The sequence below is a fragment of the Streptopelia decaocto genome (assembly GCF_964273445.1).
Source record: "Streptopelia decaocto genome assembly, chromosome: 5".
Taxonomy (NCBI): domain Eukaryota; kingdom Metazoa; phylum Chordata; class Aves; order Columbiformes; family Columbidae; genus Streptopelia; species Streptopelia decaocto.
In genome coordinates this window covers 6,860,759-6,883,945 of record NC_138659.1, presented here as the reverse complement: position 1 = coordinate 6,883,945, position 23,187 = coordinate 6,860,759, and the positions used below count along the sequence as shown (strand labels likewise).

Genomic DNA, 23,187 nt, shown 5'->3' with positions numbered 1-23,187 from the left:
GAATAGATCCATACGTCTAACCTACAGAAAGGGCAAAGCAGATCTGCTCTGACAGATTATCCAGGTCTGGCTACTCCTCTTCCTCTCTGCCCAAGACATTTACGACCCAGAAAGCCGCTGACAGTAACTAATACCAAGTCCAAAGATCCATTTGCAGTTCTAGAGACTGGAGCCTGACCAGCTTCTTGTTCCCTGCACTGGTGGGTTTACCCAGATTTGTAGAAATGGAGGATGTGGACTACTGAGTGCTCACTTTGCCTCCTTTCCTGAGGCTACTGAACTGTTTTTATAGCTGACTTTGCTGCCTGTGACGTTCTGAATGTACACTGTGTGCAAGTATGAGGGAAACGAAAAAACAGGATCATAAATTGTTATCAAACTAAGATTAACTAAGATTTATATATATTGCTTTTTTGAGTCAAGGACATTTCAATTTACTCAGATGTGACAAGCTCAGTTTTTTGTTTCTGTTTTAAATAACATACTGTGAGAAAACAGATATCCAACAAATAACTATTTTGGCAAACCCTAATGCAATAAAAATATTAACAGTGCATTGCAATTCACCTCACCTCTCCGGTTTCAAAGGAAAGAGTAATATGAATGGAATATGGACAAAATAATGCACCCCTAAAAGTTGAAATATGGAACACTTCCAAACACTTGCAAAAAAAATAATGACTCACAGTTCAGCTTTTCTGGGTCTTATCAACTACCTTTGCTATCAAAGTTTTAATGATTTTGGATCCTGCAAAGCCACATACCTAATGAAGAGCAAACTACTCCCTTTTTTTCCTTCCATAGGTAAATGAAAGCCATGCTTATTGTTGGCAATATCTGTTGCAATCAGTAGAACAGAATCTGGACAATGCATGTGAGCCCAGCACACTAGACGGCAGAAAGTATCTTGCTTTTGTTAGAGATTAAAACTGAGAGTGGAACCAGGTTTGTACATGGCACCCTCTTGTATACTAAACATGAATCTAAAGACTAGAGAAGTGAGAACATCTCAGCAGGCTTTGGATCAGGTCTTGAATGAGAACAGTTCTGCCTGGCCAACACGTGAGAGCGGGGCAGGGTAGGGCCTGGGGTGCGGCAAAGCACCTCCATTAGCATCAAAAAGGGCACGGCAACATTTTCATTTTCTGTCCAAACACCCTCCCTTATATTCCAGCTCACTTATGAGAAAGGACTGGCTGCTCGGGGAATTCCAGGCCTGCTTTTAAGCGCTGCCCTCTCTACCGTTTAACACCCATCCTCACTTAAGGCTCTGCAAAGTGTTTGCATTTCTGCTGCAGCCCAACCACTTCACATGCCCTGCTGTAGGCCCTGATCTGAAATTACAGAAAGAACAATTGTGAAATACCACTATTAAACATTCCTCTCAAAAGCTGTTGAATAAGTTCTCCCCAAAGCAGGCTTCAGCTGCTCCCTTGATGTTTCCTAGTGTTTACTGTTGCCACGATACAATTGCGGGATTCGCCCTCCTGGGCCTCCAGCCTGCTTTACCTTATCAAGTTGGGACACAACCTCCCATAAGAGCGAATGCAAAACTGAGAGCTCTCTGCCCAGGTCGATGTAGCCCTCAAATCCAGGCATGTTTGAGATGGTATCTGGGTTAGAGATCTCCAGGAGAAAACGCTTCATTCCTCCCCACTCATGTTCCAAAAAGTCATTCATGAAGGCCATATATTCTTCTTTATTCCCAAACCTGCAAGAAAGGGGAGGGGGGGAAAGCTAGTCAACAACCTCCACACAGAACACAGAGTACAAGTGCTCACAGACAATTACTTAAATACTTCACTTTAGACCTGCCTTTCTGAAGATTTGGTCCAGGAGGGGGGAAAAAAAAGGGACAATTTAAGAGATTCACTGCTTTCTTAGACTTACATAAATACTAGTAATTCACTGTTTGCGCTATGATCACGGGGTCAACACATCTCCCCGCCTCCATCCCACAGACAACCCTTCCTCTTCTCCCCTCCTCTGCGTTCCTCTCCCGTCAGAGACATGCCATGCCCTTTGTGTCATTCAGCTGGGAGTTCAGGAGGAAGAAAGGAGGAAAATCATGACCCGTGGTGGGAACAGGCTTTTTTTTCCTTTGAAACAGCATACACACTGACATGCTAATGCATTGCTCTTCTTGGTTTTATACTGTCACCTCTACCCAGTTCAACACAGCCCAAATCTGCACGTGAAAAGGAGACACTGAGGTGTCTCAGGGGGAATGGTGTTTCACGTTTAAGTGAGAAATTTCCTCCTTTTCCAAAGCTGACTTCAGTGTGACAGAGAATTAGCTGTCTGCAAACACAACTACCAAGCAGGGCTCTCCTTACTCCGCAGTGCCCTGCAGTGACTTGCAGTCCTGGAGGCACCAGTTTCAGTTTTATTGTCACCACCTACTTCGCAAAATTGGCGAGATTCTGAATGACTTTAGCAATAAGCGTGAGCGTGCGAGATGTCCGGTCGTCAGGATACTCCTGCATGAGGCTGAAGAGGCTGGGGGACATGATGGCGGGGCAGAGGAAGCGGAGGAAGAGGGAGGCACTGATCAGGCGTTCGCTGATGTCCTGCTTGCCCCTGCTCAGGCACTGCTGCTTCCAAGATGCAAACACCTCCTTCAGCTCACGAGGGAACACGCTGCAAAACAAACAACCAGGAAATAAAATCGTATGGGCAATGAGATGCAACAAGTTGAACCAATGACTAATCACCTGAAATAATTATCTGGGAGAAAACATCATCGGCTTTTTTTTTTCTCCCCCCTTTTCTCTCTCTAGGCTGGGAAATGTCATTAGGCATCTATTCTTAGATCCCCATTTAATCTGGTGATACTTAAGTAGTCTTTAAAGCATCTCTTGTCCATATATGCTAAGTGAAGCCATTTTCAGACACGCTGATTCGCAAGCTAAGAACTACTTAGCCATTGCTACCCTGGAGCAAACAGGGTGTTAGGATATTAAAAACAAACTGAACCAAATGGAACTCATCTCTATAACTGAAATTTTTATTTTGCTTGTTAAGATCTCTCAATATTTCACATGTGCTTCATCCTGAAGCAGAAAGGCCCTTCTTATTTCACTATTACTCAGGAACAGAGATTAATAGAAATCCCCGCCAATGTTTCCTCCCTGTGATTTCCTGTTCAATTCTATAAATCTAAAGGGTCTAAAAGTTTTCTATACACGTCAAAACTTTCAGCTTTTTATTCCAAGTTCAATCTAAGCTGTTATCTTCTCACTGTAATCCCTCCTTATTCAGTCCCAGCTCAGTATGTGTTCCCTTGGCAGAGCATTTCAGCAGAGGCTCCTGCCAGGTATGGTGTGGGGGACTGGAAACCCTAATTTTGGGCACAGGTTCCACCTGCAATATGGTCTCAGATGCAGGAAGGCAGCGAGGAAAGGAAATGAAGGCAGTCTCAGAAGACAGATGGGTCTATGTTATTTCCCTGTACAACTGCTGTTTTCTCATCTTCAGAGGAAGAATGGGCATGCTCTAAGCAAATGACCTAATCGGGGAGAGGGGGAGGGAAGATGCCTCACCAGTAAGAGTTAATAATCTTGCAGAAGGCCAGCTCGCAACACATTTTCAGGTTGCTCTGATGATCTGTTAATTCACTGGACGAACATTTGCTGGGATCCACCTCACAGTTTTCATCCGACTCATACAAAGCCTTGATAAACTCCCCTGGACAAAGGGAAGAGGGTGACAAATGGGGTGGTTACACAAAAAGCCTCCTTGACACACCTTTAAATCCTGCTTATGTCTGTCTTTCCTTGGCCACTGCCTCTTCTGCTCACTGCGGCTGCAATCCAGGCTCCAGACACCAGATGTTGGGGACACGACTCCTCCCAGCCCTGTCAGAGCAGAGCACTTGCCACACCAGATCAGACGGCTGGTGCTCTGATGCTTCGGCCTCCCGTGCCCTCGCTGCCCCCAAACAGAGGTGCAGGAAGAGGACGGCTTTGCTTATAAACCCTGCAGACACTTCACTTACAGCCTAAAGAATAGGATCTGACTTGGTATTCAAACTGTATTATCAACTATAAAATTATCCACAGTCTTAGGAATGAAGCTGTGCTATTTGTCTTCGTAATTTCCCCAGGAAATGCACTTGACAATGTTATTTATTTTTATTATTTCTAAAGTTACCATTTTTTTTAATTTCAAAAAGTGTCACCTTGCTCTTGAATAAGAGTAATACCCAAGTGCAAGCTAGAGATTGCTAATTTTCTCAACCTCTTTTATCAACGCCTTACAACATTTTTATAGCCTGCATCTTTCAAAATCCTTTGCATTTCTGTCGTCCTTCTCTTGTGGCATCACAAGAGAAAATGGACACATACAAAACTAGATGAAGTTTCCTTTGTTTGACATATGAGAATGAACTACTTGCTAGTTCTCCTCCTATATATGCTAGCACACCAAGAGATTTTTAAACTGTTGTTGTTCACTAGGAAAAACACTTTGTTCATTCATTTAACAACTCAATGTCTTTTAAGTTCATCTCCTCAGATGATCTTGCTGGCTCCCAGCTAATGCCAGAAGGCTTGTTTGCACAAAAGGGTTTTGATTTATTTTGTCTTTGTTTTCATTAAAACCCCTAACCACCTCCCATTCCCCACCCCCAGACCTCGAGTCAGCAGTGTTCTTGCAAGCAAAGCAGGTGGCGAATTTTCTTAAGCGCTTCTGGTTTTTTTTGTTGGGGTCCAACAAATTTCTGCTGAGGGCATCTAGATCACTTATTTGCAAAACTCTCAGCATCACTTCTGTTGAGCCAGTTCTGTCTTAACTGTTGTTTACTGGACAATGTTTTTTCCTTAAAAACTTACTCGTTGTGGTCCATAAGACCCTGCCTTAATCCTATATTAAGATGCTCTTACAGACGTATTAAATAGCTAACACCAAGCGTAATGTTGTTAATCCTTTCAAAGAACATGGCATCTGAGCAAAATGACAAAGAATTAGATGGGTATATTGGCGTGAGCAACCTTGCCCTGAGCTACAGACAAGCGGGACGACCTTAGGGGGATTTTCCATCTCTCATGTCTATGATTTACACTCTTATCGCTCAGCTCTAAATGATGTATTAGAAGTCATTAATTTAAAAATATTTTTATGTAATATTGCACATTAAGGGGCTTGTGGTCAAACAAGCTGATGGTCCCACAGCTGATGGTTCAGTCTGCTGAAAAACACCACACAAAGTAATACGCTGCTCATTTCTCCACACCAGGCGAGAGCCCAGGACTGTCACTTATGCTCAGTGGTTCCACCCGTGAGAATAAGCGTACCAGAACAAGCTCATTACACGTAAGAAATGGCCAAAATGCATATAATCAAGGACCTGACTATACTGAACCTTGGAGCACTAATTTAGCCCACTATCTTGCCAATGTCTGGGATTGCTGAGACAGCTGGGAAAGCAAGCTTTTATATTTTTTTATTGGTGAAAGGATGTGGTGTGGGACTTGGCTTTGGCCTGATCTTATTTCTCTTGCATCAATTTCCAAAGTTTTCTTCGTCCAAGAAACAACAACCAGGGGGATGGGTGGCTCATTGTGCAATTGTGGATAACAAAGGTTTTGTGGAGTTGCTAAAAGCCAACTGTAGCGAGGCTGTGAGTTTCTTTGGAAGAGAGCATGCACGGTTCTGGTCCTCTTTATTGCAAGCTACTGTCAACCAGATACTCCTTTGTAGATCTAACCCCCTAGGTGGTAGACTTTAGCCTAAAGCAAGTGCAGGAGCTTCTTTACAATAAAAGGAGATTAGTGAAATACATACTTCACATTCATAACCCTTTCTGAAATCTCCACCTAATTGTATTGCACATGATACCACATTCACTCCTGACACCACAGCACAAGGTATTGGTCTCAGTTTCCGCTGTTAAACTATGTGTCAAAATCCCTTTTCTAAGACTGTTCATATATCAGATGGAACAGTATTGTCCACAAATCAGTGGCAGTATTATACCTCTTCATCACAACTGGAGACGCAAAAGGTTACCCAGAAAAACATAATGTGGTGATTTGCCCCTTGCAATAAAAACAGGTGACAGACGCTTTCTTACCTAGAGCATCGTGAAGATACTTCTGCCCTACCAACTTTAGGTACTCCTCAATAGCTTTGGTAGCAAGAGTGTTCTCCCTGAAGATCAAGACATCATGTTCCCCACAACGATCTACCTCAGACATCACCAAATCCGTCAAGAAGTCCTGGAGAAAAAGGTCAAATGGCAAGAGGTTATTTTAACCGGCCTCAGTCACGCCAGGCTAAGAGCAGAAGCCAAGAAGGAAGGGTAACAAGAGGAGGCAGAGAATTACTGAAATAATTGCCAAGGAAGTAGCTAGGGCTCCTCTTGGGTTTATTATATTTATAAATGTTATAGATCACAAACTATAAAGGGAGAAGCAAAAGTCTCTAAAAGAAAATCTTTACATCCAAATTTGTGTTTCAGTTTAAAACCTGAACAGAAACCCTCACCAGTTTGTTTATCAGTGGCTTTGTCTGCTGAAATAAATGGTGGTATTATATTTAGTACTGAATATCACACAAAACCTAGGATTTAAAAATCCAAGATGGAAGTTAGGCACAAGTTCTTACGGCTTGGTGAAATTTAAATAAGAAGAATGGCCTACATCAAATCAATTCACAAACCAAAAGTGGTTCCGGATTTGGGAAATAAGTTAACCTACTTGCTGTGGATCTATATGGCTTAACTTTAAAGTGTTCAAATGCCCAGCCAGGAACTATAGGCAAGTCTTGATACAGCGAATAACCTCTTGATATAGGGTCTAATTCTACAGTAACTTATTTCTTGAAGAAATAAATTTATGCAAGTCAAGAACACTCAGTATTTCACATGAAGTACTCTGTATTTTTCAAGACTCAACTTCAGCCACTGTAAAGCTCTCCAGGACAGGAAGCATATTTCTCTGTCTTTTTTTTTTCGTTAAAACAAAACACACCTGTTTCCAAAAGAGAACCCCCAAAGCCAAAACATCACCCTCAATTAAGGCTGAGTGATAGCTGTGACTTGGTTGTTCTGTGGCGAACAGCAACACGCTCCAAACAGTTCAGAGAGTGCTGTAGGAAGATTTCATAACCCCGTTAACTACATAATGCATTGCTAACATAGGCAGAACAAATTATATATGATAAATATAGGCAAAACCCACATTTAGTACTCTTGGTTTTCAATCCACTCTTGCTGTTTCTTTTCAGCAAAATCTGAGAGAATTATTTTCAGCTGGTGCAAACTGAAAACAAACTGCCTTAAGAGCAGCTTTAGGTTATGGCAGCCTAAGCTGCTCAGCACTTCAGTAAACAGAGGTTCAAACATTCAGGCACTAGGAAGCCAGAGTTATAACACTAATTTATCCACTTGTTGCAGCTGACACAGCAGGAATCCAGAGCCAGCTTTCCAGCAGGATTTCAACACAAAGCTACAGGAGATGCGCCAGCTACCAGCTTCTCTTGATCAGACAAACAACTCAGTAACAACCGAGTTCCTACCCCACAGTCACAATGCACCAGCATTTCTGAGACGTATGCTAAGTGGAGAACAGCAGAGAGTGGCAGATGGTTATGCAAACATAAAAGGCACCTTTTTGGAGCAGTTAAATTAGGCTGTCCCTTATGTCCACTCCTCCACAGCTCCAACCCTCTAACTCGTGCTTAACTTGCTCTGGCTGGCATTACTGGAAGAAGACAGCTACACCTTGGTACAGCTCACACGCCCAATTGGCAGGCAGCATCCCGATAAATCAATGCTTTTAATGCTTCTCTGAATTTCCCAAGACCTACAAGGTATTTTCCCACAATCTATACAAAGAAACCAAGGCTCGCTTCAATTGCTACCTCACAGAGAACCATCAGCGTGCACCCAGAAGTCCTGATGACATCCTTGGGGCAGCTGGGATCACCATTAACCAAGTATAGATTCTCCAAATGTCTCTTCAAACGCTGACCAAATCAATGTTAGCATTGATTAGCTGACTTAGCACTGAATCAACAATGGCAACCTGCTCCTTTTTTGTATCGGACTTATTTATGGAAGTAATTCTCCACTTTACTAATCTCTTGCTTACTTATCTCTTATCCTGTCTCATGATTTTAGAAATACAAAAAAGGTTCCTGAACACTCAAGTGCAGGCCCTAACTTTTCAGAAAAACATGAAGTTATACAGTCCTCCTGCTTATACTTTGTACACAGCATCTTTAGTCATTGTATCAATTCTTAATCACTGTAGGTATTGTTTCTATCTACGTACATTCCTGGTAGATGCATTTGCCTAAATGTTTCCAAATACTTTTGAGACCCTTTACCCCATCAGGCACCTTCTGCTGTTGCTTATTTTCTAGCTTCCTATTTTCTAGCTGAAAAGGTACCACTTATGAGCAGCGAGCAGGAGTCGTTCTCACAGAAGCCGCCTGTTCTTACCTTCGCTCTGCCAGTGCTCTGAAGAATGTGCACCAAAGCACAAGCCATCTCCTCCTTATTCCTGACGCTGATCACCGGTTCCAGCACAGAGCACAGCATAGTGTAGTTGCTGGTAACAAACTCTGCAAATTCTTTGTATTGTTCCATGGGCAAGATGGTGATGGTCTGATAACGGGACTTTATCCGGATGGAAGGTCCCCCCGATTTCCCTTTGTTGGGTGTAGGTGTGCTGACTGGGTACCATTTTTCCACAAACTGGCGACCGGTCACGCTGGCCATGGGAATGTTGACCAGACCTACATAATTGTTCTTGTCCTTTTTCTTCTTCTTCTCCACATCCTTGTAGATGTGAACTGTGATGCTGTGAAGAGGTGGGAGACCGTAGAACTCAAAGTGCTCTCCCCAGAAGATGTTATCTGCTTTTGTTTTGCTGGTGGTGCGGGCAAAGAGGGTGTCATCGAGGCACAGCTCACAGAAGTATTTCTTCTTGGGGGCCAGGTCCTTTGCCTCAATAATCCAGAGACGGAGCACATTTTCAGCTCGACGGCAGTTGTCCTGTGCAGAAGAGAGAGTTCAGCTTTGATTGACAATCCCTAAAAATTTTGTCTTCTAAAGCAGCAGCAAAGGGCTACCTTTGTTGTGCAAGGCAGGGACAGAATCAGAGTTCAGAACAAGATGCTCTGATGTTCAGAATCAGAATCTCTAGAAAATCGGGCATTTTCAAAAGTAGAGGCAAAAGGTTGTCTTTTGTATGTCGAGGGTGGGGACTAGAGCATTTTTCTTCTCAAAAAGCTACATTTGAAATGGTTTAGAGAACAAACACTCTGCACAGGAGTCACTCAAAAGCTGCCAGACTGGCAGGGCACGCTGCATTGTTTACTCTTGTGAATAACTCCAAGAGCCCTGGATAGCCCGTCCCTTGAAGGTGGTGTGCCAGCTATGGAGGTGACTTATCCTAACTATGACCCCACAGTAAAACATGAAACCTGTGAAGCCACATCCCGTCCTTCTGAGGTGCATGGTTCAGTCTGAAACCTCATAAGCAGGCATGGGGGCAGGGATCAGGAAGGATGTGACATGTAATTATTCATTAAAGGTTTGACTTGCACTTACTACAATAGTACACAGCACCTTTTGATACAACGATGAGCGCGCTTCTCCCCAGACTAAATTAATTGAGTGTGTGTCTGTTGGGAAGCCCTGGTACACTTGCCTAAAACCCAACCATACCACCTTCATTGCCCCAGTAATCTTATTTCCACAGTTTGTTACCTTATTCGGCTGCACTGTTCTGCGTAGGTTTTCCATCCACTTGTCCCTCTCTGCTGCAGAAGAACAACTGAAGCATTTACTGCCACTGGAGTAGGTTACCTGGAACAGAAAAACAACAGGTTGAGTATGGGCAAACCTAGGAGACATGCAGGAGGCTGCAAAAAGCAAGGAAAAAGATACGCAATGCTTGAGCAATGGAGCAAATATGAGAAAGGAAGAAGACCAATATGAAGCCTAGAAGGCAGAGAGGTTAAAAGGCTCACAAAATGTAGAGGAAAGAAAAAGTCAGTTCAAATTAATCTAAAACTAAAGAAACATTTGAGGAGCACCAGAGCCTCCTCTTAAAGGCTTTGAAACAAGGCTTTAATCAACCAGTTAATCTATTTTTTAAAAAAACCCCACTTGTTAATTGATCCACAGCTATTAAATTCTTGCAGTTTTTCCTGTTAAGTCCAATAGGCGGATGATTTGGTTACTGACAGTGTAAAGAAAGATAGAATTAACAAAGTATTACTATAAGGCAAAACACACTGGAAATGGTGTCTTCAGGAAATACAAAATATTTCCAAGGGTCTGTATATACAGCAACAGGCTAAAACCAAGCGAAGGAGTTGTGCTCTGATCCAGCCCTTACACCCGATGCCATACACAGCTCTGCTTTCACGAGGGAGGGAACCACCTTGATTTCTTTCAGCGTTACGTGGCCTGACAAGCTTCATTTACTCTTTCCGTCCATTTGTGCACACAATTAAAAAGCGGCTTGAGACAACAGCCTCAGAGCTAAGTTATTGCTGTTTTTTTCTCTTAGCTCCCCAAACCTAAGCAAGCTGGAAAGTGCTTCCAACCAGAAGAACGAGACTGAAGCAAACACAACAGTTCCTGGCTACATCCCGAGGGAGAAGGGCCTGATACGCTGGTTTTCTGCCAGAGCAGTTTTCCAGGTTGTAAACAGATCTTCGTTCCAGAAGTTCAGACACATCTGACTAATCCTGCTGAAGACAGACTGCCACCCGCCCCTGCTGCGACAGACGCCCATGGCCTTAGACACATCCCAGCAGCACACACGAACGTGCTGCCGGTCCTGCGAGGGAAGGACTGTGTGTGCACAAACAGCCTGTTTTGGAAGCAAAGCGAAGAGCCGCATGGGGCTGTGCTGCAGCCTGAGCTGAAACAGCCAGAGGAGCTCTGCATCCCGCTCTAACACGTTACTGAAGCTTCTCCTTTAGCAATCAGCAAACGGTCTGAGTTAATGGAAGGGTGTTCTGAATAGAAATCACATTTTTCAGTTATGGTCTATTTTTAAAATTTAATTTTAGGTGAATTTGAGGAGGACGAAACACAATTATGAACAATAGTATGTTCGAACCATACATTTGCATGCAAACTACAAATGCTTAGATATTTATCAAATTAAAGAGACATTTGATTTAGAAGACACGGTAATTGAAAAATATTTCTCTCCGTTGAGTGATTGATGCCATTAGCCTCAAGGATTTCAAAATCGCGTGCTGGTTAGACAGCTCCCACCCAAACCGCAGGATAGCAGCGGCTGCCGATCTGTTCTCCAATTACAAAGTCACCGAACAGCTACTGTGAGGGTTCGGAGCCACCGACAGCGTATAACCGGCTGCGCGTTTGGAGAGCGTTCTTTACCTCAAAGCAGAAGTCTTGTCCAAGGATGCTGCTGTGAAGTGGTTTGACGAAGACTTTTTCTTCCGAGCCGAGATCCAGGGCCTCCACGGCGCTGCCTGGGCTCAGCAGAGACTCATGGGAACGGGACTCTTTCAGTTTGGGCAATCCACGTGACCTGCAGGAGAGAAGGAAACATCATTTTTCTCACCATTACCAAAAGAGTTGGCAAGATCCCAGAGAAAGCTGTAACTCGCTGTATATTCAGAGCAACCTCTACAATTAGCCTGTAAACGTTATGAAAATAAAAGCAGGCCAGTAAGGCCAGACTCCTAAGGAAATATCCACCTACAGAAGGCCAGGAAAGTCCATTCCCACTGACCTAGGAAATGTAGGTGCTGAGCAATCAGTGCAAGAACAGTAAAAGAAAATGTTCTGAACGTAAGTGCTGAAATTTAAAAAAAAAACATAGGCTTGGATATATATATATATATATATAGACTATCTAGATTACTTTATTAACGTGTATTAACAGGAAAAAGCACACCGATCTCTGAATCTCTAAACCAATGCAGAATGATAGCTGCTCTCATTAGAGCAAATGAGCCCCTCACAATACACTTGATTTTTTTTAACATACAAAGCCTTTACACTAAAGTCAAATACACAAATGATTTCCCACTTCACAATGCTCAAGTCAGTTACCTACATTTAGATTTTGCTTTTTCCAGTTTTATCAGTTTCCACGTTTTTTTTGATACCTCCATTCTCTTTTAACTTCTCCCCACTAACACATAATGCTTCTCTTTCTCAGTTGACTGTCCTGTAAACCCCTGAGCTCTTGCAGAGGTGGCATCTCCCAAATTCACTGTACTTTTTATCAAGGCAGTTCAGATGTGCAAGTGGAAAGGCATCAGTTGTTGGTACATTACACAGAGAAAAGCAATGTTCTGAAACAATGCCTTCTCACCTGTGCTTGTCCTCACAACATTTCCTCTTTATTCAATTCCCAGCATCAAGGAGAAGATGTTTACAACTGTATTTATGAAGGAGTGAAAGGCACAGCTACCTGTAACAGCTTCCTTAACTTTGAAAAATAAGCAGTTTTTATATACTTCCCTCAGATATCTTATACAAAAAAAAAATCCTCTTATTTTGTGACCTTAGTAAAATCAAATTCCCCCCACCCTTGAGCAATCCTATAGGGAAACAGAAAGGAAAACATAAAAAACCCACCACGTTTGGAAAAGGCATCTTCAGTACTTCTAAGGCTGCTTAACAAAAACTCGGGTATCATGAAGGATACATGTAAAGCAACAAGCAGAGTTCATCTGACTGCTCCTTTGTACCAAATGAAACGCTGAAGGTATTCTAGTAGATTCATGTACGATAAGATTTATTAAGCAGTAAGGGAAAACTTTGTTCCCATTTAATATATTGAATGAGCTAAGAGCAGGCAGCAAAAACCTTTCATCAGAGGGATATTACAAAGACACTGATTTCAAATGCAAAGCAGCAGCAGGGGTAGAAATGCGTTGGCTGCGCTGTGCATGCTTTGTTACAACAGGTTCCAGCAGCAGCTGTACCAACGCAAAGCTAAAACCTCAGCCATGTATAATTGAACACTTGCTGCAGTTAAGGTAGGGCAAGTCTAAAATAAACACACCACAATACACCACTTTAATATCATCTCTGCAAAATCCTCTCTAATTTCTCCTTTCAAGAAAGCGCTGCTGAGGTCACTTGGCTTCTGTCCCTATCCCAAACTCGCAGCAATTCCAGTCCTGACAAAGTACTTGGTGCAGGGGAGCTGGCTGAGCCTGCGGCCAACTCTCGCCTGAGCTCTGTGTCAGCGAAGAAAAGCACAGAGCGGTCACGAAGAGGGGAAAGAGAGAGGAAAGAAAAGTAATTACCAAATGAAGGAGAAAGAAAGAGAGATTTTACAAATCCCAGTTAAGCGGAGGCTGCACTTGGAGTAAGACAAATCAAACACACCTACATGAAACAATTGTACAGCCACTTAGCAGCACATCCCCAAATCATAGCGGTGCCACATGTCACAGCCTTTCCTTTCAAACTTCGTTCTCTGGGCTACATCTCAGACAGTAAATCCTGCCGGGAGAGGAAGAAAGGCACAAAATCCAGGAGGACTTCTTCCTCACGCTTTAGGTTACAAATTTCAGATGAATATCATGCCAGGCAGATATGCTGGGGCAAGAAGAAAAGTCACAGCCGCAGCGGTACAGAAATCTCTCTCCTTGTCGGCTCTGCTTCCACCGGCCCCGCGGGTGACACGAAGATGCTCCCAGGTGCATGTTGCCATGGTGCGGCCGTGGTAAGGAGATTACAGGGGGCCGGGGCGGGCAGCAGGCGCAGGGAGGCCTGGCAAAGACGTGGCAAAGGTGACCTTTCCTGAAATAAAGAAGTCCTTCCTCTTCCTTTCCTACAAGTTTAATGAGACCCGGACAGTTAAACACAGCGGGAGAGAGCGAGGCAGCTTCCAAGAATGCTCCTGAACAGCCTCTGGGGACAGGGTGAGGGCAAAGGCAGGTGCGCACAGCAACTGTGCTCCACACATCCACATCCCACCTTGCAAGTTAAATCTCTTAGTACCATCTATTCTGCTTCATTGCTCTTCAACTGGTTAGCTTTGAGCATTTTGTTTTGCTGCAGATGAGCTGAAGCATGGTTAGTTTTGTTGACTCAGGGTCCTGGGGCAGAGGAACATCTATCTGAGCAATCCCTTGATGTTACCATATTTAAAACAGCTCAATAAACTGATTAAGTGGCTTAGAATTGGCGCTTTATCTTCCATAAACACCACAGCAATGTCGTAACGCTGTTGGTTAGATGCAAAACCACATGCATTTACAAACACAAGTACACGCATTTGTAAGCACCATGGTATATATTCCATCTATTGATGGAGCTCTATTGGCTTGTGCCTAAATCAGAAGCATCTCAGTCAATATAGGCAATAATTATACAGAAATAGTAGTTCCCTGCTGCTTAAAGCCTCATCTGATATTCTGAAGCTGTAAGTAACGATGAAAGAATATTGCTTGCTGCCTTATCTTTTGCATAGATGCCACTAACTTCCTTCCCGATGGCCAGCAAAGGGGCAGGATCAACAGGGTCTTCCTGTATCAGGTAGGAAGCTACTGGTAAAAATGGTTGTTGCTGAGAGTCTCGGTTAGGAGAGAGGTAATCCCAGAGAAGCAGATTACTGTAAACAGGAAGATCGGACATGCAAAAGGTGGGGGAAGGGTTGTTTGTACAAATCTGTTTCTGTTAAACAGCTCCATTAACAACACAAATCCTGTTTTAAATTACACTTAACTTCAGACGATCAACTTTTTTTTTTCCTGCTGCTTTTTCTATCTGCTACTGCGCACAACAAAAAGATCGCAATGGAACGAGACAGGAGTTCAGAGCAAATAGTTACTAACAGCAGCAAAGGATCCTTACATAGGTATTCTCCATTATTTCCTTCCAATAGGAAAAGCAGGTGGAGCAGGAGCAGGTCAGGGAGCATTTGAAACTTCTCACCTCTTTTCACATGCTTTGGAGTATCGGTCTGCAGAGATGCGGAGCTTCTTTCTAAATCAGAGCCCAGCCAATGCCCCAAACCACTGACCTGGCAGCAGCGTGCGGCTGCGACGGAAAAAGATCTCTTCAAAAACACCATCCTCCTGGCCCAGCCCCAAGCTGACCCTCTCTCCTTGCACACTATAATTCAGTAATTTTCCACTACAGAAGATCTCGGCTGTAAGCCGGGAACTAGAAACCTCTGGCTTTCAGTGGCTGACCATGGCACACAGCAGCCTATTAGTCCCCTTCTGTTATATTCTACTGTCTGTAAGGCATGTAGGATGAAGGGTTAAAATCCTAATTGCTCTGGTTATGAAGGTCTCCTGCTGATTTTGACCTATTTAAAAGCCAACCTACAAAGCACAAAAGACCTTCAATTACTGAGCTTGCCAGGGAGAGCACTACATTGCTTGGAAAACAAGCATGTGGACATCAATAATCCAAAAGATTAAAAATATATGTATAGAAATGAACTACCACGGAACAGAATCTCATAATCTGCTTCCTTTACCAAACTGGTGCAGAGGCAAAGAATTCTGAAAAGAGTGTTTTGTTCAGCCCAAGCACCCGGCTAAAGCAATGTCTTCACTGGTCTTACACAAAACTATATGTCCACATGCTTCAGATAACTCCAGCACAATACCCATGTGTTTGGAGACATGGGTAGTTGGGAAGTCGAATTCAATACTCAGCCACTCGCAAGGTCACAGGAGAGAGCTTGGACTGTAACGCAGTGAACTTTGTGCTCAGCACTGCCTTGCTGAGCTGGACCCCAACGTCCGCAGCATCATCTGCAACACGATGAGAGCTCCACCAGTGCTGCAGCATCACGCTTCCCCGCGCAAGTGTTCATTCTGTAGGCACCACACCCCGCTTCATTTTCCAGCTGCCAATCAACAGAACACCCTATTACTTGGTCAACGATTCTACAAGTCTAACCAATTTCATTATTAGTATTTTTTTTTTAAATCAGAAACTTAGTGTAACTTATTTAGATGCAAGTTCTACTCAGCTGCAAGTAAACACTGGCTTTTTTGAGCATACTGCATTAGCCTTTCGCTGAGATTCCGGTCTTTTCTTGCAAGGCTCTGCCCAAAGCTTCATTGTTTGAGTCCTGGGTTTGCAAAGCCCTTCCCTGCCTGCCTGCTCTGCCTACAGATCCCAGCTTGTCTAACAGACACCTCGCATGGTGCAGCCAAACAGGCTCCTGAATTTTGCAGCAGGCTACTGAATTTCCTGACTCTACTGTAACTGTGTTCTCGGCTATTAACATTTCAGATTATTTTGTTTTGCTGGACCAGGGATGCATAACCAATTCAGTTTCAGTTCACCGCTAAGTGATTTATAGGCGAACGTTGTGTGGAGTAGCCTGGGGTTTGCAGAAAAGCATCAGCCATGAAGAAGTTTGTTTCTATAAAGAGCTTGCAGGTTGGACAGAGCAGCCCAGCACCAAGGTGAGGGCTTGTGACAACAGGCTTAACACCGAGATCTTGCTCAGTTTTCACTGAAAAACAAACAACTGCACGATAATTGAAAATCCTGGCTGAAAGAAATACGTTCACGAAACCAGGAGTGAGCCGTCTCTCCGGAAACAAACCACTCCTCTCCTTTCCCCATGCTCCAGTATGCAGATAGAAACAGATACGCTGAATGAATATGAGCTCTGAGTGAGTCAAGCCTTAATAACGCATTGTGTAACACAGATTTTTATCCTTACATCTAAATCGGGATAAAAGTCACCCACCTTTTTTTGAAAAGCAGCATCAAATTACAATGAACAAATACAAAAAACACAGCAAGATTCGCTTCTATTATTTATATGATCTGCGCTATTTTCATGCCTCAAAGAATGGGAGGAGCAAGAACTTACCGAAAGTAGAAAAAGCTGTCGTTTGAGCAGCGATAGCGTTTCACCATGAACCCCAGCGCCATGGCTACTCGCTTCCCTGCAACCTGCTGGAGCCCATCCTGAGCAACCACACGACGGATCCCGCGCTCGTCTACGACTATCTGATAATGCCATAAAATGACTTTTAGTACAGCAGGAGGATTCCCACGTGGCAGTAAATCCCAACAGGGCAAAACCCTCCCAGCTGTCCGCAGAGCTTTACTGCAGTCGCTGAGACCATATGCAGCCAGTCTCAACCATCTTCACTCCCTCACCATAAACAAAACTGAGATGAGAACAGTTGGTCCACTTGGAAATAATCTCAAATTCCTGGCCGCAAACTGAAAATATTAAGTTGGTCTTTCTTTTCAAACATAATTTTCCTTAAGTCTTTTCTCATGCTTTTTTGCATGTTTTATGTATTACTGACACTGCGAAAATATTAGAGACAAATGTGTGGGTTGAAGAGCTCAAAGAATGCAGTGGGAAACAGGCTAGGAAAGCTGTGAAAAATGATACGGTAATGTGGTGCCAGAGAGCCTCATGGCAAGAGCTGTTGAAAACTCGGTGAGATGCCGTACTGGCTGCACATCTGAAGAGCTGCATTCACATCTGGCACGGGTCACAACAGAGCAGAGTCTAATTCTTCTCACGTTAGTGCCTTGTGAAGACAAAACATCAGTTTTCAAGTACAACGGACCACCCAGTAAACAACCTGAACCTGAAGTAATAAAAGCGATGTGAATTACAGACTGAGAGGTTGTGAATTTCTACAGGACACATGGATGCTGACCCTTGGTGGGCTCGTTTCTGGAGTGGTACGACAACTCTCCCCTCTCCCCATCCACTAACCCAGTCACACTGAAACAAAGTGAAAAGCCACAAAAAGTAGGCTGGCAAATTGTTCTCCGCTGAAACAGAAAAATCTGCTTACGAAAAAATCTGCAACTTATCTCCATCACTCCTTCCTACAGCATTCCTGAGTCCATTCTATTTTAAATCAACCCTCAACAGCCAGCATCCATCCTCTGTCACCATCCAGCACGGCACGCAGTGTTACAGTATCCCAAATCTTGATGTGCACCGGCTTAACTCATCTTCCTTATTCCACAATTTTATAGGCATTTATCTATAAACATCTCCTGTTTCTTAACAGGACCCTAACACCTCAAAAGCAACATGACAGCAGCCTCTATTTCTTTCTAATCCTTGAAGTGTTTTAATTTATAAAGCTATATAACACTTTCTTTGAAGGCAGGGCTCTTGTATTTGTCAGAGCAAGAATTGGTAGATGCTATCAGTCAGCCTGGCCCTGAAAACCTGTAGAGCACCATGACATCACCCAGCAGCACCTGCTTAAAATGGGAAAGGGCTGACTCACCGGGGTAGGACAGCGACGTTTTAACTGCAACAGATCGAGATTCATACAGAAGGCAGGGAAAGCAGAAGGTGAGAGAATGGCAATTCTCACGAACTCTCACAAATTCAGAGTCAGCTGCTATGTGTTATCTTCTCTCAGACAGAAACAGTTGTCGCTGATTTGTCCCATTCGAAAAAATTCCAAACAGCATAATTCTAAACACGAATCAATCTTTTTAGCCTCTACTTTCCTCCAGCACATCTCCTCCCAGTATACTAATCTGTTCCTCATCTCCAGTGCATCATTCCCACATGGTTTCCGAGTTGTTTTTCCTGCTGTTGTACCCACCATTTGCATTTTTCAGGCACCCTTAGATACAGAGTGAAACATATGGGAGGGAATGGAGAAATTATTGGCATTTTTCACTTTACAGTGGAACTCAATTTCCTTTATGGTTTTATTTATAAAATACCATTAGGAAAGTAATAGTTCTAACCATAAACTTCCAAAGTTGGTATATGAATGATCAGACCACAAATAAAACAAAAGGTGACTACAAGGTTGAGTAGCACTGTTACGCTTTCTTTCCAAAAAGAACTTATCAGCAATTTGTGACCCCCACCTGCAGCACGAGGCTTGAAACAGACCCTGAGGTAGGGCTTATGCTTTCGTATGGCAATATTCATTTATGCAAAGATTTTTCTCCAAATAAACTTAGTCTCAGCTTGATTTCCACGTAGCTTGGCTACTCTCAGATGACCCCCCTTGCCTCCAAATGTGCCCTCTGTTCACTTCAGCATGTGTACCTCCAAAAGGAGGAGGATCACATGGAGTGGTATCAAAAATGCTTCATCCTCTTTGTAGCAAATACTCACATTGAGTCACAAAAGCCTCAAAACACTGTCTCAGCTCCTGTCCTACAGATGCAGGATGCGTTTCTAGAAGGTAGATGTAGATGGCCAAAGGAAGAGGGTGAGTGGCTGGAAAGTAAAGAGCAACCACCGGCTCATCCCTGTCTAACACCCTGCACATCACCGGCTTTCCAGGGCTCTGTCCCCCAAACCTCTGTGTGGACTTTGCCAATGGAACTTCTCAGTTCATTTCCTCCTGGATCCTCCTTTTTAAATCCATGCCAAGGAGACGTAAGAGGACTGACAAAGCAAACCAACTATGCCTAATTCCACCACCGCATGCAATGGATCCATGTTTCATTTGGGTCTAGTTGATGGTTCATGCCCACCCTGGCAGGGAGTAGATAGGGATCCAGTTTCTAAAGAGAAGACGGCTTTGCTGTGCATAATATCATGTCTTAAACCAAAGCCGTAGGGATTAATTACAACTAAATTGGTTGGCTTTCCCAGAATAAGCATTTTCTTTGCACTTCAAAAGGAAGCATCATTGGTCCACATTCAGCAAGAGTACCAAGTCAGGGAAAGGCAAATACATTATTCACAGCACAGAGACTTTGGCATGACAGAACCTCAAGCAAAGCTGGTTACAATGAACGGTAAAAATAACAGGTACTTTATCTCATGGTGGCATTATTTAACATGCGTATGCTCACTGAGTTGCTTTTTATAGCCACATTGCAACTCTCTGAAAATAGGGATTTATAACAGAACTTGACTCAAATCAGACTGGGCGAACATTACTGTGACTATAGGAGGAACATCACCCACATCATTAGTCACATTTGGGAAGCAGCAGCCTTTTCTGTAACCCGTGAAGTTAACGAAACCTCTAACATCCGAAGCCTTGCTATCTCCATGATTTTATGGTGCTGCCTTTCAGATGGAGAAGATAGCGCCATTGATTGAAGCAGCACAGCATGACAGATACAACTAATGAATTTAACTCAGCTAAAGGAGAAGAGAAAATGCACTGAACAATGTAAAATCACAGAAGCCTGCCGTGGCCTTAAGTACAGGACAACCTATTTTTCACTCAATCTAGTTGTCCTGCTGGGCTACTGTGGAAAGTAACAGAGAGCAATGTTTAATAAAAATGATCAAGAGACTTTACAAATACGAAAAACTGTGCGTGAGAGCTTTTGCTTGCCTCGTATACAATCCATTCCCAGTCTGAATCGCCAGCCAAAAATTAAACAAGCAAGAACATACCAAATGGAGCACTAAGATGGCCAGAACTTACTGAGATTTCCAGTTTTCTGAAAAGCAGACAGTCTGTTCGTTGTAGCAACACTACTGTAACAATACGACTGACATTAGTAAGGATTCTCCGTGTACCCAAAGTACAACTGCACATCTCTGTGCTTTGCCAGAGCCAGCTGATCCGCTCGCACCAACGCAATTCCTCATCATCGGCCACTGCACCAATCCGTGGATAAGTATCAAACGCAGCAAGGCAAGTTTCTCTAAAGTTGATCAACCCAATGGTTTTGTGTCATGAAATTTAAAGTCTGCAGCTTATTTAAAGCAGATGCAGAAAAAAGTATTTGAGACCATGTGCTTAACCTGAACTTTTCATCAGCTGTTAAGAGCAGTAAAAGTTTTCAGTCCTGTGTCAGCAGCAGATTGCATACCAAATAACTTCTAATATACCAGGCTCAGCCCAAAAAACCACCCAGTCTGTCAGCTTAACAATAAATCTCCTTCTTTGCTCTCATTCTGTGAGTGCGTATGCATGCTGCATGTAGATTTTGCAAAGTGCCTCTGGATGAGGAGAGACTGTTTTGAGAGATGCGTTGAACCTTACCTGTCATCGGCATTGCGGAGAGATGGGAGACGGAAACTTGTGTTCCTGTCCAGCTTTGACTGACTCTTTGTCCTCTTGATGGACCCTTTCAGACGTTTACTGAAGAAGCCCTGAAATGAGAAGTTGCAGAAGTGAAACGGGGAGACTGATGCCAGTAATAAATCAATCAATGCACTGTCACTGAGTCCAAACTCAGCAGTGATTCCTGCTGACAACGATTACGGAACGTGCTGTTATGGGGGCTCCTCTGAGCAGGAAGAAAGACAGGGCTACCTCATCAATGACAGTTCCAGTATGTGATAGCTGCAAATTGCAATAATTAGCACAACTCACATTAGTGGTGCACTTCAAAGAATTCCAGCTATTATACAAGAGGTCCCGAACCCCACAATTATAATTTAATAAGGAGTAGTCTTAGATATCAGTATTTGTTCCTACCTCTCCTTTACACACCATGTTTTTAATTCCTGGTTGGTTTAACAGTACAAGATGTCTTTTATTATGAGTTTCTATTGCACTCACAGTTGCACTCAGGTTTTCCTTTTAAAACTGAGATATAGCAGGTAAGTATTAGGATAATCTGTAATTTCAATAGTCTCGCGAGCCAGAATTGAAAATTTCAAAAGATTTCTCACACTAGTGACTTCAGGTACCAGTTCTGGTATTGCTTTGAAGCAAAGCCCAACTCAAAAATCTCCCTATGATCTAGAAATACTAAATCTTCAAGTAATCTGTTTTCTGAATTATAATTGTTCACTAAACAATCGCAGCCCAAAGCCATGTTAGTAGGAGGAAGCCTCTGGGGATCAGTTCTCCTATAGACCTTTAAATTACTTTGAACATAATATGCATTTTAAATAAATCATATTGTGTCATTTCCAGAGCTTACAGACATACAAGCACATACATTCTTTGGTACGATCAAAGCAAATATAGAGGTTCTTACTCCAATAGGATTAAGCAGCATTTTACTGGCTGAATCTGTTCTGCTCCTGCACAGAGCCCCTGTACCCTGTTGGGAGATTTACCCAATACATGAAAATGAAAGCACATTTATTAAGATTATTATAGACTGGTTATAGGTTGGCAGAATTTGCTCAATGTGAATGTTCTTTTGGTGTGGATTGAACCAGCAGATTTACAGCCTTACGTTAGTAAAGGTCTAGGGACAGTGACAGTCAGCCTGCTCTCCCGTCATCCTCGTTTTGCTAGGATAGAAGTCGAGTAAGCTAATTTTGAACACATTCTCAAGGCAAGACTCCACAAGCTGCGATTGGGACAGGTGACAGATGTTGCCCACAGCTGCCTCCTGTAAGCCAGGAATCAGCAAATTGAAGACAAACAAGGTCTCCTGTTCTCTCCTACAAAGAATACCGACAAAGCAAGAATGTTTTATTGGCTCCAGGTGACTCAGCCAAGCTGAAGTGTGTGACTTGTTCACCTCTCAGAGTCATAAGAACCAGGCTATCACAACAAAAATTACTTTATCTGTAACCTCTTTGAAAAATCTCACATCTTATTCACTTCTTCAGGAACAAAATGAGGTTTAGCTACGACTAGATAGGGTGCTACATAATTCCATCTCGGCTCCCTTTCCCACAGAAGGTTGGACCAGGTGATCTTTTGAGGTCTCTTCCAACCTGGGCTGCACTATAGTTCCACAGTTTTCAAGGGAAGGGGCTATCACGTCTTCTGATCAGTGAATGCCAGGTTAACTGTTGGAAAAGTAGTTGCTTCCAAACACTGAAGTCTGCATTTGGACAGGTTCGGGTTCAAGACAAACACTGCAAGCATTTCTAAAACAAATTTTACAGTTTTATATTTGCCCCTAATCTTCCCACAATTTCAGTGCTCATTTTGAAACAAAGCATATCCTCTTCCCTTTAAACGAGCACACACTTCAACTCTCCCTCATTCTGCTATTCATGGTCTCTTTACAGTCAGTTTGTCTGTCTTCCACACAATTCACTCCTTGAAAACGCACCATTCCCTCTCCATACACACTGGTAGGTGGGTTCTCTCTGTCCTCGCACTTGTTCTCACTCTGCTGCTTTCAATGAATGAACCGGTCAGTCCTGCTCAGTTCTCAAGCATAAAAAAATACAAAATTTAAAAAAAATCCCACTAAACCCACAGTTCTTCAGGCCCACACCCATGACACCTCCAGCAAAAACAGCAGGATGATGGCCTGTCTCTTCCACCGAGATGTGGATGGTGATATGTTACTGGAAGCCTATCCACACCTGGTGCTGGCTGTAGGATCTTCCCAGCACAAGCAGATTGTCT

At 43.2% G+C, this 23,187-nt stretch overlaps 1 protein-coding gene across 9 annotated transcripts in view; it reads right to left on the bottom strand.

Annotated features, from left to right (window-relative positions):
* Positions 1-23,187, bottom strand: part of RASAL2 (RAS protein activator like 2) — a 179,952-nt gene that overhangs the window by 18,611 nt on the left and 138,154 nt on the right. For all 9 annotated transcript variants that reach the window (XM_082053681.1, XM_082053682.1, XM_082053684.1 and 6 more), the window contains 8 exons: positions 20,902-21,011; positions 11,372-11,525; positions 9,719-9,817; positions 8,447-9,001; positions 6,074-6,218; positions 3,543-3,687; positions 2,404-2,640; positions 1,510-1,711 (listed from right to left, as the gene is read on the bottom strand). In XM_082053681.1, coding sequence (XP_081909807.1) covers positions 1,510-1,711; positions 2,404-2,640; positions 3,543-3,687; positions 6,074-6,218; positions 8,447-9,001; positions 9,719-9,817; positions 11,372-11,525; positions 20,902-21,011 — 1,647 coding nt within the window. The remainder of the gene's footprint in view (positions 1-1,509; positions 1,712-2,403; positions 2,641-3,542; positions 3,688-6,073; positions 6,219-8,446; positions 9,002-9,718; positions 9,818-11,371; positions 11,526-20,901; positions 21,012-23,187) is intronic.